Source organism: Ceratotherium simum, chromosome 20 (genome assembly GCF_057802395.1).
Source record: "Ceratotherium simum simum isolate JZ-2026a chromosome 20, ASM5780239v1, whole genome shotgun sequence".
Taxonomy (NCBI): Eukaryota; Metazoa; Chordata; class Mammalia; order Perissodactyla; family Rhinocerotidae; genus Ceratotherium; species Ceratotherium simum.
This window is the reverse complement of record NC_141919.1, coordinates 34,407,212-34,425,592: the sequence shown is the minus strand read 5'-3', so window position 1 is coordinate 34,425,592 and position 18,381 is coordinate 34,407,212. Positions and strand designations below refer to the sequence as shown.

General features: G+C 34.6%; 1 protein-coding gene across 3 annotated transcripts in view; it reads left to right on the top strand.

Annotated features, from left to right (window-relative positions):
- The window catches only part of NFIB (nuclear factor I B), a 222,303-nt gene extending 204,579 nt beyond the window's left edge, over nt 1–17,724 (top strand). For 2 of the 3 annotated variants that reach the window (XM_004436794.3, XM_004436793.3), the window contains exons 11-12: nt 2,083–2,171; nt 15,637–17,724. In XM_004436794.3, the coding sequence (XP_004436851.1) occupies nt 2,083–2,171; nt 15,637–15,766 (219 nt within the window). In that variant the 3' untranslated portion in view covers nt 15,767–17,724. Of the gene's footprint in view, nt 1–2,082; nt 2,310–15,636 lie in introns of those variants that run through there. The other variant, XM_087444600.1, reaches the window with a different exon arrangement.
- The last annotated feature ends 657 nt before the right edge of the window (nt 17,725–18,381 follow it).

The following is an 18,381-nucleotide window of genomic DNA, read 5'->3' as shown; positions in this document are numbered from 1 at the left end:
TCTTAGGAAAGAAAAGTCTGAAAATATGTTGCTTTTAAGTGTTCCACGTGGGCCAAAGATACCCCACGTGACATTTTTGGGGACGGTAAACAAACAAACAAAAATTTAGCAACATGAACAGCAAAAAAATTAAGCAATTTACGTATACAGCCTTCCAAGGAGACTCAGTGTCTTGAAATTGTCTGTGGGGCAAGAGGCCAATCAGTGACTGGTATTTAGGGTCACCTGGCTTTGTGAAAGTATTTTCTCTTTCTGAAAACTTCTCCATTCTAACGTGAGAGCCCCACAGAAACTAATGTGAAGTTAATTGTTAGCAGAATTATCATGAGCTATGCCTAAATATATCCCTCTCTTCTTGAGAATGTTTAATTGACTCAAAAGTAGGATTTTCATTGACTAGAGCAGAATCAATAAGTGGTCCCTAAAGTAATCTTTATACACAGTCAAGTTTCTTAAACTTAGATTGTTTTCATAGTACTGCTCTTTTTAAAAAAAACAAAAACAAAAACTTATTTTGAAATAGACACCTGGCTTACTGTTACTGCAAAAAAACAATTTCAGATTGCCGCATCACATTGCATTTCTGATTAGATGGTCCCTTTTGAGAACTTTTTAAAAATCTTGCCATAAAAGTTTCTCTGTTTGATTTAAAACTAATCAAGTATATATTTTCTCCTTTATGCAAGTATTGTGGTCTATTTGAAGAATATTTTTCATTCTCATTTAATTTTTTTACTGATTTATGGCTTCTGAGCAGAATCTACATGTCTACTGATCTATTTATCTGACTATTTATCTATCTACATTAAGGGAATTTTTTCAGTTCTTTAAATTATAAAGTTACTTTTACCTGAAATATCAATGTAATTAAAACACGTTTTGGAAATTTTAGGTGGTATTTTTGGAACTTCATAGATTTGTAGAAAAATGAACAAAAACAATTATTCTAAAACTCCAGCATCACTGTTACTTAGAGTGTATAGAAACTCAAGAACCTAACAGGAAAAATAAAGATTCTCAATAGTGCGTTTTTTTAGCCATAACATTATCAGAAAGGATTAAAATAATTTATCATAAGTTAAAGGCACTTTGGCTCCAATCATCATCTTCTAGAAATTCTCCCTGAAAAGCAGCAAACAAGGTTTAGTGGATTGCTGTGATAAGTCATCTTTTCAGTGCAAGATGCACTTAATTTACAGCATGGCTATCTAAAGATTAAAAACCATGATTTTCTAGTGTTTTTTTTTCCCCTAAAGTCAGATAAGTTTACTTTCTTCAGCATAAAAATAAGCAATATATCTTTTCAATAAATCTGCTAGCACTGTAGGGCAGCTGTTAACCAAACAGAGCTGGATAGGGTTACTCGAACAATCTCTGAAGAGCAGAGCTGATGATTCGGAGATCTGGGAAGAATTTGTTTCAGCTTGTATTCAGTGCATTCCTCACTCTGTTCAGAAGTGGTAAAGTATTTTAAATGCCATTACTCTGAATTTAAAATAAAAGTAGAAATTCTTATCAACTCTTTCTAAAAAATGCCACTTTGAATAAAACAAAATCAGTGCTGAATACCTTGATGCTTCTAAACATAAGTTAGGGAAACTGTTTATAAGGTGGGGCCTTTCTCCTCTAAACTGCATGTCTTCTGTGTTTTGCAAACTGCATGCTTAAAGTTATGGATTATTTTACTCAGTGCAGATTATTTGGTATGTTGCATAAAAGAAGCTTTTTTATTTTCTTTCTAAAATATATCTCTCTATTGAACATTAACGTTTGCTTTTATTTCAGCTCAATTGGTACCCTAATAATGGCTAATTGTTATGTTGTAAGCACTCGTTTCTCTTGTATGCTTTAATTAATAGAGAAGCATATTGCAATAGCTTTTTCTAAAAAAGAGTCTAGGAATTTTGCTTTTCAACGTAAGGTTTTCTTTTGCTTTTTTTTTTTTTTTTTTTTTCCTTTATGTTGCCTCTTGGGAAAGTAAGGTTAATGCCATGTACAGTACTAGTTTGCATGTGTTCATTTAAATACTAAAAACTGTAGTACTGCTCGATCCATATCTGACTGCTAGGTTTCAATTGACAGCTGAGGATTTGTGACTGGACCATGAATCAAAACGGCAGGCATTTATACCCCAGTACCAGTGAGGATACATTGGGAATTACTTGGCAAAGGTAACATTTTAATTATTTCCAACCCTACACTTACACCTAAAAATTACATGAGCTGTAGTGTTTGTTTTTAACTAGCTTTACAGAAAATATATGTTAAAAATTTAGTTGTTCTGGCTATACCATCCCTCTTTCCCTACCCTCCTCCTTTATTTCTTATGTAAATGCAACTTCAAATTAATTTGGATCTATAGCATATGCTAATTGATCATTGGAATTTCTAAGTGCTATCAAATGTTTTAAGCAATTTATAATTTTTTTTTTTTTTGCGGGGGGAGGGGATTTGACACTTAGATTTTAGGACCTGAAAAAGGAAATCACTGTTTTAGGGAAGATCTTTTTAGCTATTTGAGGATGAAGCACTGGGTTTTCACATTATAGAGTCTTCTCATTTCAGCTCTTTCCTCTACTGCCAACTTTAAGCCATTGTATTATTCATTTATTCCCCTGTCAGAAGTGAAAAGCTAGCAGAAAAATGTCAAATTAGTCAATTTAACTGTTATTAGCAGCACTCACAAATTTTGGAGTGGAAAGATCGTTGGAATCAATAGCTAAAGAAGGAATTTGGTTTAAATAAAGTTTTAACTTGTGTTTGTACATTGATGTGAATCATTGAGAACTGACTTTATTTGGTTGGCCGAGAAAATTATTCTAAAACTTCATTCTCAAAACTGGTTTTGATATTGTCTCATGTTTTAGAAAGTAAGCGGTACTAAGACAGCTTCTTATGTATTATGTCAATAAAGAACAATTTGTGTGAAATTGACAAATTAATTAAAATTCATGGTATAATCATATGTAATAAGAGATAAAAATTTACAGAAGAGAGTGAAATAATCTCATATGGAGTTCACCAAAAGTAGAGCCAATATAATTTTCCAACCCTGCTATGATTGTAATTTTCTCTTTACTGAAAGTGTATATGTTAAAAGTGAATCTTCGTATCAGTTGTAAATGGGCAGCCCGTCTCCATATTGCTTGAGAGAAACTGCTGAAGAGTAGCGTTTAAACGAATTAACTAATAAAATGTCTGCTTTTACTCAGGTAAAAACTAAGGAAATTAGTTGGATTCAGTTTTTAAAATTTGATGACTTTTTATTCATTCACTACCTAAAATGATTATAATATGACTTCGCCTCTTTTTAAAGATTGGTATAACATCCACTTTAAAGTGTATACATTTTTACATGTTTTGATTTTTTTTCCCCCAAGAAATTTATATAACTCTTCCATTTGGAAAAAATATATACTTATAAAAAAGAAGTCAAGCTCAATGAAAGCATCTTATTTAAATAGTCTAAAAAATTAATATTCTTAATTAAATTCATTGAAAATGTCTTATTTAAATAATCATAAGTATTTTTTAATTAATTTAATTGGATTTGATAACACTATGTTTGAATTTAATTTTATTAAATAACTGCTTTATATTCTATGCTCTTTCTGTCAGTTAGCAAAATGACCCATGTCTGCATGCAGATCTTACTGTGTTTACAAGAATTGCAAATTAGTGAAGTGTTCAGTGTTTTTAAATGTGGCTATAGCTATGCAAACCTCCAAATCTGTCTAAAATAGGATATCACTTCTAAAGTCCATTAAAGCCAAATAAGGGTATAAATTATTGGAGATTAAAATACAACTGCACACAGTTCCTAGTAATTTTTTGAATCAAAAATTCATATCCCAAAAACGGAAAAGGTGAGTGGACAGTGAATCACCACAGAAGACATGTATTGGAGTGGATTAATATGATGACTAAACTCAGTTCTTAGGAGAGCATCGTTCATGTTACAAATCTCCTTCTTGGTGAAAAATTGGTGTGTAATGTTTCAGGTCATAATAAGTCAGAAAAAAATCAGAATTCATTTAGTTAAGATTTCTTTTTTTTCCTGCTCTCAAAAATAGTAAAATTTTTCTTGATTAGTAAATAATGATATATAGAATGGCCTTAATGCTTCAAAAAGCTTTAAAAAGGTAGCTTTTAGTTTGTTTCTTCCCATTTTCTTGTGATTCAGAAGGCACATAATTGATAATCGCAGGCGTCACATTCACATCCGTTCAACAGGTATTTATTGAATCTCGGTGGTGGGCTGTCCCAAATGCTGTGTGACTGATACGGAAGCTCACAGTTGTTAAAATCCAAGTATCAGACAGATCAGAATAAATATACTCAAATAAGACAGCACTTTGATTTGCTTTGTTGTAGTTTTCAAAAATAGGCACAAGTAGGGTCCATATTTGATCACACAAATAGGCCATGTCTGTGCCACAACATATTCCTGATTTATTCCTGGTTGATATTTTGTGCCTGTGGTTATTTTTGAAACTTAATTTTTTTTTCTAGAAAGGATGTTGAAAAAGGAAATCATAAATGTCTGTAACACCTCTACTTTTAAGGCAGATCAGAGACATCTAAAATCTTCAGCATACTGCTGCAACTTTAAAATTATCTGACTAAATTAGAAATATATGAGAAATGGTAGATCTCTGCAACCAGGGAATTAAATAATTTGCCTTTGTCATAATGCAATAAAGTAAATATCAGGTTCTTTTTTTTGTTGTGGTTGTTGCTTTTTGTGTTTAACAAAAGGCAATCCCTGGAGACTTGGTAGTAGAAAAGGACAAAAAGGGGGTTTGGGTTTGGCTTTGTTTGATTCTGTTTTGATTGTTGCTGGTTGCCATTACCTTCCTCCCACAATCACTGGTCCATGGTCGCTCCCTTTTCCTGGAGAGGTGTTTCCAAGTCAAACGCAGCTCGTTTTTCGGGGCTGAAAATGGCAGTACTGAGGGAGCTGTGCAAGTATAATCAGAGCTGGAAGATTTCCTCTATCCTCCTCCTCCCTCCCTGCCTCCCCCTCTTCAATGTATAAACATTCCCTTAAGAACCAAGCTGACTCCTCTGGAAAGTTTTCACAGACTTATTAGGTTGCAACCCTGAAGGTGTTTTGTTGTTTTGACCTTAGAATTTTGTGAGCCATTTGTGTGTGTGTGTGTGTATGTGTGTGAAGGAGTTGCTTGCACCTTGAAAATGTGAATTTTTTCTGTTTAACCCAAAGGTCAGATACTGCAGTTAACCCAGAGTGAACTCTGTTGGGGAAGGGCTCACTTCTGCTTGAGTCAGGAGGGGCTCAGCTCTTAGGGGGGTAATAGGTGATGAGTTGCTTCTGCTGCTATTAAGGGTACTGTTGTGTCTGTGCTTTGTCCTCCGATGCGGACAAATCACATTGTTGCATATGTAAGTTATGTGGATATAAACAAATACAGCAGTGAACTCCCTAACTGGCTTTCTTTCTTGAAACTATAGCCAGAACATAGCTTACTATCAAATATGAAAGAGCAATATAATTGAATGAAAAAGAATGCCCAAGGACAATCCAAGAATAATATAAACATAGGTTATTTTAAAACATTGGAGGGAGTGCTTTATGCAAAAGAGAAACTGGATTTATTGTTTCATTCCCTCTTCTCCCCCTTCACCCCTTTCAAGAAAAGGCAAAGCCACAAGTGAGTGGCTGTATGTGTCTGATGGCTTATATAAACACAGAAGAAGCCTTCAGATGGCTAAAATAAACATGCGCGTGTTACTGAAGGATATGTTTACACAAACCATTTGCTCAGCCTCTGAAATAATGAATAAATGAAGATTTTACTGAAATAATTGGAAGGATTTTTGTGTTTCTGCTGATGCCATAATTGAATGGCACCAAAGAGACTTTTATCAGCTATTTTCCATGTTACATGTGTTAGCAGTTCCTTTCTAGGAGTTGAATACTTCATTCTGTAGTTACTTTACACGTGTTTTTGTAAGAAATTGTCGTTTATTACTGCAATTCTAGAGAGTTGCTTGATTTCCCAAGAGAAATTTAGCAGCCAGTAAAGATTATTTGGATCTGGTTGGTCAGGAGAGGGAGGGGGGAAAGGAAGGAGTAACAACATTCACTTCATACATATGACCCTATTTGCATAACACTGGCCTCAACCATTTACCATTTTCGTTGCTTTGTCCGTAAAATTTTCTTTGTAAGGTATGTATTCTCGGTGACTTAAGGATGAACATTTAAACAAAACTAATCTTCAATATTGGGTTACAAACCATGTTTGTATGTAAACATATGTGTATATGCATATATGCATATAGGGTGTGTGTGTAAACACATGTATATGTGTGTGCATGTGTGTGTATGTATGTGCGCGTGCACATACATGCATGTAAGCATGGCACTTGTGTGATGAGGGCAGTAAGTGTCCTGTCCTTAGGCAGTATTAAGAGTTAACTTTTATTTCAACGTTACACTTAGGCCATCCCTACGAATTCACTAGGTTAGCATTTCCTGCTTTCAGTTTGTTATCTTGACACTAACTACAGTACAACAGCTGGGTTGTTCCTGGAGTTCCTGGGGGGAGCTTTATTCTCAGAGTGCTGAATTTCCTTTTCAGCTGTCAGCTCTAAAGTGTGCTCAAAATGTTCGACTTTTTACACACCATTCTGGGCCCCTAGCACCACTCTGGGACTCTGATAGAAATGCTGATAAGGGAGATGAATGGAAGAATCTTTGGTTTAAGGAGGAGAACTGCAAAAGCCAAAGTTGCACATGACTGTTGTTGGGTGGCAGGGGTGCTAACTAGCGTTGCTCTTTGTATTTGAATATTCCACTTAAAAGAATTACTCTAGTCTCATCAAAATTATTTGCACCTGTTATGAAATCAAAACTAAAAATGTTATCCTTCTTAAAAATGATCTTGATGTGCTGTTTGGTGTTCACACACACGCAATATCTGTGATCTGGCTGTTAAAAAATACATTGAGATTTGTTGTAGTTTTGCCTAACTTTCTCCATTTAGAAAGAAAGATTTGCACAACAGAACATTTCCTTTTTATCTAGGAAACTCTTCAGAACACTTCCTAAGAAATTAATTGTATTCCAGCCAGACTTGCATGCTGCCATCCCACAGGAAATGGGTCAGCAATCCATTAAGATGCCATTAGATAATCTAATTTGGAACTTAATCTCTAAATTAACCATGCTCCATACTTGAAGCATACTTGAGAGAAAGAAAAAAAGTTTACGTTTGAATCGATAGGGGAGCCGAAGCGTGAAGAAGGCTGTTTGTTTTTTCTGTAGCTGTGGTCACGTCTCAAGCCGTCTGGTAACCAGGAGAAACCAGACATGATGTAATTCCAGATTGAACTTGAACTTCAGGGACTTAGGATAGGGGAACAATGGGCCATAGGAATCAATAATGTCCATTTTCCACATGATTATGTTTGGAGCTTTAAGTTAACCTTTATGGGAGAAGCAGCGGGATCTTCAGTGTGACCAAAATGAGATGATCCAGAGACAAGATGTTAGAGGAAAGAAAACAACTTTTTCCGTGATATTTTCTGAGCAGCACTGCAGATTCCAGCAGGATTAGAAAAGTTCCCGCTCTGCAATAAACCGGTGGCCTGTTCAGAGCAGTCTTTGTTCGCTTAGGTAGGACAAACTTAATCTTACGTTTCCTGTCAGATGATTTTTGGCAGCACTACGGGAGAGGGAGGAGCGAGATTCAGAAAATTCCCAAATGTAAACCTTGCCGATTAACTCTTTGCAATGAAAGAGGTGTATTAAACACCTACATTACTTGAAGATGTTTTATGTGAAGTGCCATGTTTACATATGTATTATGTCCCTAAGAAATCAGCTCTACCAGCAGCCTATGCACCATGTATTAACTTACCTTTTTTCATTCTCATTTTTGCTGGTGCTATTAGTGTTTAGTGAATTTTTAGTCATGTTTACTTAGATAACAAAGCATATGAATGAGTAAATATAATAACAAACATAATGAATGACAAAAGAAAAAAGACAAAAGCCTATTTAAGTTCAAGAAATTGAAACACAAATTTTGGATGTTCAGAAATTGTAGAAAGTTAGTTATTTTCTCTTTTGTTAATTTTTGTTTTGTGTGAAGGAAGGTTTTTTTGCACATGCGAGCAGAGTAGCAGGCATAAGATAAGAACGTGTTCAGTTCCTTAATTATTTGTGATTTTATGCTTCGGAATTCTGAAGTTCTGTCATTTAGAGGTGAAATTGTACAAATAACACTGATTTTTGCCTTTAGATGAAAATCATTTGGGAAAGAATTGCTTTTTGCTTTCACATAAAACTTACTTTTCTATTTAATTTAGTATGCCTTGGGTGATTTTCTCTAGTGAAAGGCACTATTTGGAAGCACTATTTTTGTGGAGAATTTTGTCTGCTGTTGAAGACTCACATCAAATGCTAATAAGGAGAGCACTTGTAACAATAGCATTGAAAAGGAGCCCAGGGATAGAGACAAATACAGACTAGGGAAGGAGGATGGAAATCCACACGTGGGCTTCTCCGCTGCCACTGCGGTACAGTCTATGGGAGGAGATCAAATAACTACTTGAAGCCTGATAATTCTATATTTTTTAATTGGCTAAAACCTCCCACAGCTACATAAGTTGTTGCATATGTATGCCTGTGTGTACTGCAGTTTATTTACAATTAGTCATGTTCGTAATAATTCTCTTTCATTTTCAGTTCGAAAACATGAGAAATATCAAACATAATTTTTTAAAAATCTACTTAATTTGGCCCATTCAGGGGAAGAGTATTTTTCTGATGTCTAAAGTAAACATTCTAGGAAATAAGTTTTTATTACTTTTAAGTATATAGATTGCGTTGTTGAAAAGTCTAGGGTTTTATAAGAGCTGTTTACTAAGAGTACAGTAGTTGTAATGAACATAGTAATATTTAGCTGCAGTGGTCCCTTACACAAGGATTCTTCTTGCTCTGTGCTCTTCATTAGATACAGTATTTCACTGGCATATGCTATTATTTTACTTAGAAAATGCTGCTACTCACACATGGTAAAGTTAACATTCAACCCAGCATGCCCCAATAACTAAACACATCTGAAACAATTGAATATAAATTAATGAGCTTTGATGGCCTACCGTTTTGATATCTTATTTTCAAAACCGTTGGTCCCCAGGGAGTAGCAATAAAGAAGGCTATTTACCTACTTAGTTAAGAAACAAATACGTTTCTCTTTCATTATTGTGAAGTGCTATTGCTTGTAGTTAGAATAATTCCATGAGCCACCTGCAGTTTATGATGTTTGGTGCTTCCCAGAGAGCCCACAAGAGTACTTTGCAGTTCAGGTAAGAGCTGGCCAGGGAGCTTTCTGATACAGATTATTACAAATAGTAATAATCATTAGAAATCATCTTGCATGCAAATAGGATCATTCAGATGGCAATTATGATCCTTAAAAATGGGGGAAATAAATCGAAGAAACCCAAGACCTGTGTAACACACTTTGTATATTTCACTTCTGGACTAGTCTCATCTGAAGTGGAACTCAACAAGCAAATTATTGACATACAGCCACATTTGTACGTATGTAAACAAAGGCAGCTATTGCGTTCAGCTGAAAAGAATCTGAAATTGGATAAATAAAATACAGTTATTTGCAGTGAAGTTTGGACTCAAGAGTTATACTTTTTTGGGAATTTCAGTATGTCTAAGCAATATGGACCTTAACTCACAGAATCTCTTATGTAATTCAGGAATAATATAAATTCTTGTCCAGTGATAAAAGTAAAGAATGTTTCACAAAAGAGGGAGATGAGGTCCAGTGTAGTGGATAAGAATGTAGATCCTAGAACCACACTGCTCGAGTTCAAATCCCGGCTTCTACAACTGAATGGCAATATGAGTTGGGCAAGACACTTAACTTCCTGGCTTCAGTTTCCTCATCTGTAAAATCAGAATAATAATGGTACTTTTCTCATAGGTTCGTTATGAGGATTGAAAGCATTAAAGTAGGTCAAGCATATAGAACAGTGCGTGGCACTGTTATTTAACAGGCACTATGTTAAGTGCTAACGACTAGTGTTATTAAGTACCATCTTCTTTGTTCTAATACATTAATGAATTCTTAAATATATTTGTAACATATAATCATATATATAATAATTCTTAAATATATGGGTACTTAAATACTACTCATATATTCCTTCCGCTGGTCTGAGTGAGCATTTTCTCACAAGACACAGTCTGCGGCCGTTGTGTTACATTGAAGTAAGCACCCAGTCCAAATGCACACATATACAATATGACAGTGTGGTTTCTAACTTAATGCTTAATTAACCTGCCTTTGATTGTTGTTTCCAGGCAGATTTTAGCTACTAATAGGGAAAATTGTTTATTGTGCATTTTGGGAGAGATACTAATACCTGTGTGTTAATATTGTAGCAATAAAATTAGGAGTGTTTAGCCAAGGAAGTAAAATCTTTCCTTCTTGGGGATATTTGAAACAAGTGCAAAGGAATTAAAGGCAAATTTTTCTTTTAAATTAAGGTATTTATTTTATTTATTTTTCATGCTTTGTGGGCCGTCGCTTATTTTTGTTGCTATCTGTAAGTAATGTGGCCACTGGTAGAGTTGATGTATGTATGAATATATGCAGTTCTTTGTGCTTCATTCCTATAATATTTTTTTAAGCTTCTTGAAAGAGTACTTATTATCTTTGAAGTAGATGTGGTAGTCTTATGATTAAATCAGTATGTAAAATCTGAATGGGCAATATTATTACTTCCCCTGAAAAGTATTAGTATACTGGATACTTGGATATTTTATAAAATGTTTGACAAATGGGTTGCCCAACCCATTATCCAATAAACACAGACTAGTAATAAATGAATTTTGCCATTCTTGAAATAGCTCTTATTGTTTTTATTGCCAAAGACTAATGGTTGAAGTGAAGCCTTAGATTTGTTTGGTTCCTTACTCAACTTATGGCTCCATATATGTTTATTTGGCAACCCATGGTTCTTGGGTCGTTACTGAGTGAAAAGCTAAGGGCCCAATCCCTTTTGGCCTGGAAGACAAAGTCACAGGATGCATAATTTTTAAAAGCACAACCATAGAGTGTTGACTTGCCCAGAGCAATTTTCTCTCTTTCTTTCATTGAAAGGTATAGAGTCTGTTTACTCCTTATAGATATGAAGACCAACTATTTTATCCAGGATAAGAAATATATAAATAGTGTATCATTTTTAAAAGGAAGAGGTAGGTATCTTCTTCCTCCTTAATCCTCACCATAGGGTCACTCTACTAGAACTTCAACTAGATTTCTTTTCAGAGGAGACAGATATACTGAATTTCAGATCACCCAGACCAACCACATATTCTGTGCACAAGTCTGCTGCAACATTAGCTAGGTTATGAGTCAGCTGTGTGTGTGTGTGTGTGTGTGTGTGGTGAGGGTGGGCATGAGAAATTCACCATCCCCTGAAGCAAATTCATTTTGCCTTCAGAAAACTCTGTTGAAAAAATTCTTTCTAATGTTGGGTCAATGTCTGATTTCCTCGGGAAGCAGTATAATATAGTTAAATGGCCATGGGAATCAGACAGAACTGATTCATATCTGAGGTCTAGATGGGCAACTTTAGGCAAGTTACTTAACCTCTTTGTCTCAATGTTCTCATCTGTGAAATGGGGATAATGATGGCAATTTCAAGAGTTCATTGAGAGAATTAAGTGACATAGCATATGTAAAACACTGAAGATGGTACCCTGCCCATACTAGGCCCTTGGCATGGTTATCTTCTGGAAATTTCTCCCTTTGTGCCAGTTCTGTCCGCCTGAACCATGCAGAAGTCTACATTTCTTTCCAACTCAACTGTCATATCTACCCTGTCTCCCTTTAGCTGTTCCTCAAATGACATTATTTGGTGAGTTTCTTCACCGAAGGAATGCCATAGAGTTTGTTTCTTTTGAAGAGGGATACCTCAAAGAAACACAGTGCTTCAGAGGTAGTCTGAGTGTATAAAATGAAGCGGGACCATCACCTACCATTTATGCATCTTTAAGTCAAAATAAGTTGGTTGTTTCCTTCTTCGTTTTTGGGGGCAGCCACATCATACATTGGGTCAGAATAATGTGAAAATATTATCCATGATATCAGTCATTTCATTTTTTAGAATTTTGATCTAACATTTATTTATTTTGCTTATAATTAAATAACTCATTAAATACATAGATTAGAAGTCATTAGGGTGAATTTTGCTTTGTGTTGATACTGTCAAAATCTTTTATGATTTTTTTTTGTGCCTGAGTTTTTACAATGTACATATATTCTTTCCTTTTTTTAAATGGTATGGCCTGTACATATTTTCTAAAGATGTGCTTTCACCTTTCAGTCATGCTTATCTTCTGTTTGCCTAAAAAAAAAGGTGATTTGGCAATGGAAAATATAATGAAAACAAAGTAAATACATGCTTGAGGATATATTGCTGAAGTAGCTTAATTTGACCCAGAACATTTTGAAATCTTTCACTTGTACTCTCATGTCTCTTAATAGAGGCACAGATTATTGGATTGAGCATAAGATTATCCATATAATTCTCAGTCCATTATGAAGTAAAACTATTAAGCATTTTACATATAACTAGTTTGTATATAGAAATAAATGTGAATATGTGTGTTTATTTTATCCATACTGGTGATGGCATTGATTTATATAGAGAGAGTTAGATGTGTAAAAAGCACTGTTACATTTTTACCTGAATAATTATGCAATTTGAGGCATTGTCTTTTTGAAATTAAGTGATCTAGGTTAATTTGTTTGATTAAACATTTTTCTTTACATTATCATAATCTTTGAATTAGTTTTACCAGATTTTTTTCAGTGATATTACCAAAGAAAAGCTCTAAAAAATGTCTGTGCTTTATAGTTCTGAACTTAACCTACAAATTGGCAATAAGAGACTTGTAAAACTCATATATGGGGTCTGCATAGTGTTAATGTTTGAGATTTATTTCCCCCCAAAGCTTCATAAAGAGTATTGACAAATATACTGCACACTGCGATTTTGACATGGTCATAATGTAGGATGGGAGGTTTGAAAGGTTTAAATAAACATCTAAATTGAATTTGTTAGATATTCTGCAGCAAGAGTCCTGTTAGTCACTAGCATCAATTTATTTTTATTGAGCCTTTTCCAAAGAGTAATAATATATGTCTCTTCTAAAGAACGGAATGAGGAAGCTATTGCAAAATAAACCCTGAATTCTTATCTTTTCTGCCATTGGTCAGTAGACTTCCCCTTTTAAGGAGTCACGTCTATTTTCAGTCATTAAAATATACTTTATTTTCCTAAAATATTCAATCTCTAAATGACTTTCTAGAACCCATTTAATTTGGGACCTTTGTTGGTTTTTGTGAAGCAAGTTGCTTGTTGTTACGGTGTCTTTTACTGTCAAAGATTATCAAGTTGAGCTAGTCTTCTTATTTTTCATACGTGCTTCCTATTTCAGGTTAAAAATAATGGATATCCATTTTTTTAATTTATTTGTTAAGAAATAATTAGCATCAGATATGTCCAGACTCTATAAGGATTGAAAAGACAAGATCATTTTCTTTACAGAGCTCACCTTTCAGTGAGTAAGATAATCATGATATGAAGTAATAAATGCTGTAACAGGACTGTGTACAAAATGCAGTGGAAATACAGGTGAAGGGAAATGATGCGTCATGATGCGTCATCTAGCATTCTTCCCGATCAATGGTGCAAAGCACAGAAATATTGTTGAAGATGTGTGGGAAGAGAAAAAAATGTGAAAACAAGTCTTAGAAAAGGTTTCAATAACAACTCTTCTTATTCTTTAGAATTAGGATTTTGCATCAGATAATAGGATGTAAACTAAAACTATCTTTTTAGTTTGTGGTTATTCCTACATAGTTAATTTTTGTTAATACTAGACGTCTCTAGTTTTAAGTTCAGAGATGCCTATTTTGTTTTTGTCGGGCGCCAAAGCATAATGTATTTGTGAAAATATGTGATCATGAGCAACACTTAAAAAATATATAGTTGGGTATGATTTGAAACACATAACTGATTTGTCTGTTTATCCAAAAACTGATTGACCATCTACCATGTGCTATATTAGAGGGAGGGCAAAGAGAGAGATGGACTTTGCTATCATGGAGCTTGTGGTCTAATCATAAAATCGCTTGAGCATAGAAGGTCTTTGGGAATTTCTTCTGTTGAAATATTAACTCAAAAATATGAACCAAGACATGTAGCAATAAGCCACATTTTGTATAGAAGGATTACCAGAGTAAAAAAAGTTAGATATCAAGTTCTTTTTTTTTTTTTTTTAAATTCAAGCTCTTTTTTATTTGTTTCTTTTTCTTTTTTTGGAAAAAATTGTTCCTTCAAATTAATAGCCCCTAAAGATTTTTCTACCTTTGGAATTCAAATATGAAAAAATAAGGGTGTCTAGATTGATAGCTACAATAATACTATGCATCTCACCTCATGGTTCCAAAAGGAAAGAAAAGGATAGGAAAGTAAATTTAAAACATTGAAATTATGTCTCCATGCCAGGCCATGACTCAACTGGGTATGGAATGGTCAGTTTGATGTTTTCTCGTTCATGATTATTTATGCAGCTGTTACGTAGCTGACGTTCGTTCCGAGTTGAGTGTTGAAACAAACAGTACATCCAATTCGGTGTACCCAAAAATGTATGGTGCGGGGTTGTTTTGTGTTACGAAGATCTGGTGTTATTTTTCTCCATATAGTACTTGTTTAATGAGCGATTATACCAGTAACAATTAGAGGAGTGTTTTCCAAACTTTTTTTTTTTTTTAAACAGCACCAAATCCAACATAGGTGAAATTAGAGCTGGTTGAATCATACTTAATTTATTTATTTGTATAAGCAACCATCTCATCTGCTTACTCCCTCTAGCCCTGCTCCCACTCACTCCGTCCAGACTCCCCAAACTCAGAGCAGCTCAGATGTGTAGCGTTACTGATGGCGAGTGACAGGGAATGCCCAGGCTTCTGGTGTCAGCCTTTCAAATTACATATTATGCACTGGCCTTCCTGAAAAATGTGTTTTTTTCTTATTATGAGGGAAAAGAAATATCTTTCATTACACCTTTCAATTTTATTCAACCGATAGGCAGGTAAAAAATTGAAACCCATCTTATCACTCAATTGCTTGTGAATTAAAGGCAAAACAAAATCAGAATATAACTGGCAAACTATATTGGTGCCATTGTAGATTTGCTGCTTTCTTTTTCTTTTCTTGTTTTTTTTTTTGGACCAAAAGAAAATCATATTGTATTTACATCGTAGTAGATCAAATATTTTAGGAAGAATATCAGAGTTGACCAGTTAGAGTTCAACAATTGTGTATGAGCCCTCCTCGAAGTTTCTCTCCCTCACAGTCTTACTTTCCATGAAAGAAATAAACCATGTAGTGTATGTGTATACGTATAATATTTATAATTTAGCATATTTATCTCATTGAACTGTAACTTTGAAAAAAGTGATAGTAGTAATTTGATGCCTATGGAATTTATATTTCTAATATTGTAGATTTTAACATTGTATTTTTTCTTTTTCTCTTCCCTCCCTCCTGCCCCTCTCCTGTCCACAGTCCTGGTACCTGGGCTAGCTTGGTTCCTTTCCAAGTATCAAATAGGACACCCATCCTACCGGCAAATGTCCAAAATTACGGTTTGAACATAATCGGAGAACCTTTCCTTCAAGCAGAAACGAGCAACTGAGGGAAAATGAAATACAACAATAGTTTCAGAAATTTTAAAAAAAAAAAAAAGGAAAAGAGGAAGACTGGACAAAACAAAACAAAACAAACAAAAAGGGAGAAAGGAAAGAAACTGAAGAAAGAAGATAATAGACCAGCAATTGCAGCACTTACAATCAGTAATTCCCTTAAGGTTGAAACTGTAAAGACATAAAAAGGGTCGATGATATTTCACTGATGGTAGATCGCAGCCCCTGCAACGTAGCCTTTGTTCCATGAAGTCCGCTGGGAAATAGATGTTCTGTCTCTATGACAATATATTTTAACTGACTTTCTAGATGCCTTAATATTTGCATGATAAGCTAGTTTTATTGGTTTAGTATTCTTGTTGTTTACGCATGGAATCACTATTCCTGGTTATCTCACCAACGAAGGCTAGGAGGCGGCATCAGAGGTGCTGGGTGACAGAGCCATGAGCCAGCCATTTTATAAGCACTCTGATTTCTAAAAGTTAAAAAAAATATATAAAATCTCTGTAGCCTTTAGTTATCAGTACAGATTTATTAAATTTTGGCCCTTAACCCAGCCTTTTCCAGTGTGTAACCCAGTTTGAAATCTTAAAAAAGAAAAGAAAAAAAAAGAAAAAAAAAGGAAAAAAAGAAAAAAGGAAAAAAAAACAGTTTGAACACAAAGGCTCTATGGAAGAAATGCCTCTATGTAGGTGAAGTGTTATCTCTGCATGCAACAGTAAAAATTAATATAATATTTTCCCCACAAAAGAAACACTTAACAGAGGCAAGTGCAATTTATAAATTTATATCTAAAGGGGAATCATGATTATAAGTCCTTCAGCCCTTGGACTCTAAATTGAGGGGATTAAAAAGAATTTAAAATAATTTTGAACGAATTTATTTTCCCCTCAGTTTTTGAGGGCATTAAAAAGGCATTAAATCAAGACAAATCATGTGCTTGAGAAAAAAAATTTAATGAAAACACAGCACTTATGTTGGTTTAGCTGCAGCCTCCTCGGAGGTAGAATTTATTTATTTAAAATTACTGGTTGCATCAAGAACCCATAGGGTGTACAAAAGGTTCTATAAAATCTGCATTATAGAGACAAAGAGGCAGGCAAATCCATGACACAAGGGTAAAGCTTACAGTTTACAAACTGGGACCGCCAGGGTGTAGGATATAAAAACGCACTCTTGAGAAAACACTTGTCATCAGGGTGCTGAAAACTTGCATGGTGCTTTCAGATATTAGCCTTGTTCAACAAATTTCTTGTATTGACAGATCTGTAGTGTGCATGGGCAGACACATTTTGCCTCTATGTCTCTTAAAATTTTAATTAAAAATACTCTTTCCAGTAATCCTAATTTGCACGAAGATATAATGTCCACATGACGTGCCTTGCCTTGAAATCTAAAAAACAAAAAAACAAAAAACAAAAAAAAAAACCCACAAAAGGTGACATCACTACACTTGTTTTGCTGCATTTATTATCATTTTAAATCTTTACCATTTTTATGACAAAATATTTTGTACTCCAGACGAAGAAAAATGTGTGACATCATGGATTTTTTAGACAGTTATACCTTTATCTCACATTTATAAAGCATATCATGGCTGTGTATAGTTGCCGCTTAAAAATTGTAATCGACCAGCAATATTTTCAGTATTTTGGTGTTTTTTCTATTAACCTTTCATGTTTTTCATCTTCCAATTAATATTTGGGGGGGAGGGGTTTCAAATTTATACGAATTATGCAATACCAAGTTTTGCCTATGTAGGTAGTGCTTTTAGCTGTATTGGTTATTCTAGGTAAGTACACAGATTTAAAAAAAAATAATGTATGCTTTTTTTTTTGTTTGTTTGTTTTAATTGACCAAAGTGGGTACTGCTATTTTTGCAGTGTGATGAGGTCCTTTTGTGTACTGAGAGATGGACAGGGGATTTTTTTTAATATACATATATATATATTCTGGGGTGGGTGGGAGGATTTTTAACACTTTACAGTGTAGCTGTGAAGCAGTGCACCCTGAGATGGGCCTGGGCTGCAAAGCGACTGTTCTGCCTACTGTGACAAACTTCAACTTACACAGGTTCCCCCCTTCTCTAACTTCCCACCTGGGGTGCAAGCTGAACTCATTTCTGGTTTTCATAACAACAAAAATAGTAAGAACAAGTGAACACAACACATTCTCCTGGAGGCAGACTTGGCTTAAAACAAACTGTCTGATCTTTTTTTTTGGTGGTGGTGGTAGTTTTTCTTGAAAGTTCCAGATCCACAGTGGAGAGTGAGTCTGTCTCATATTTGGCAAACATATTTGTTGAAATGTCCACACAGCGGATGTTTCACATTTTGGGGGTTTAAGACATGAATATACTTTCTCCTACAAAACCTGTCATCCCAGCTGGAGGGAGTGCTCCCATATTCTTTCTCCACCACTTCTCTGTCCCATTTCTTCATTTCATTGATGATAGTCTAAGATTTACCTGTGACTCACTACTTCAAATGGAATTTTTTTTAATACATCCAGAAGATTGAACAGAGGGTTGCTATTATTAAATGTATTTGGACTTACAGATTAAAATCAAAGTTCAATTTTTAAGGAACCAAAAAAAATAAATAAATCT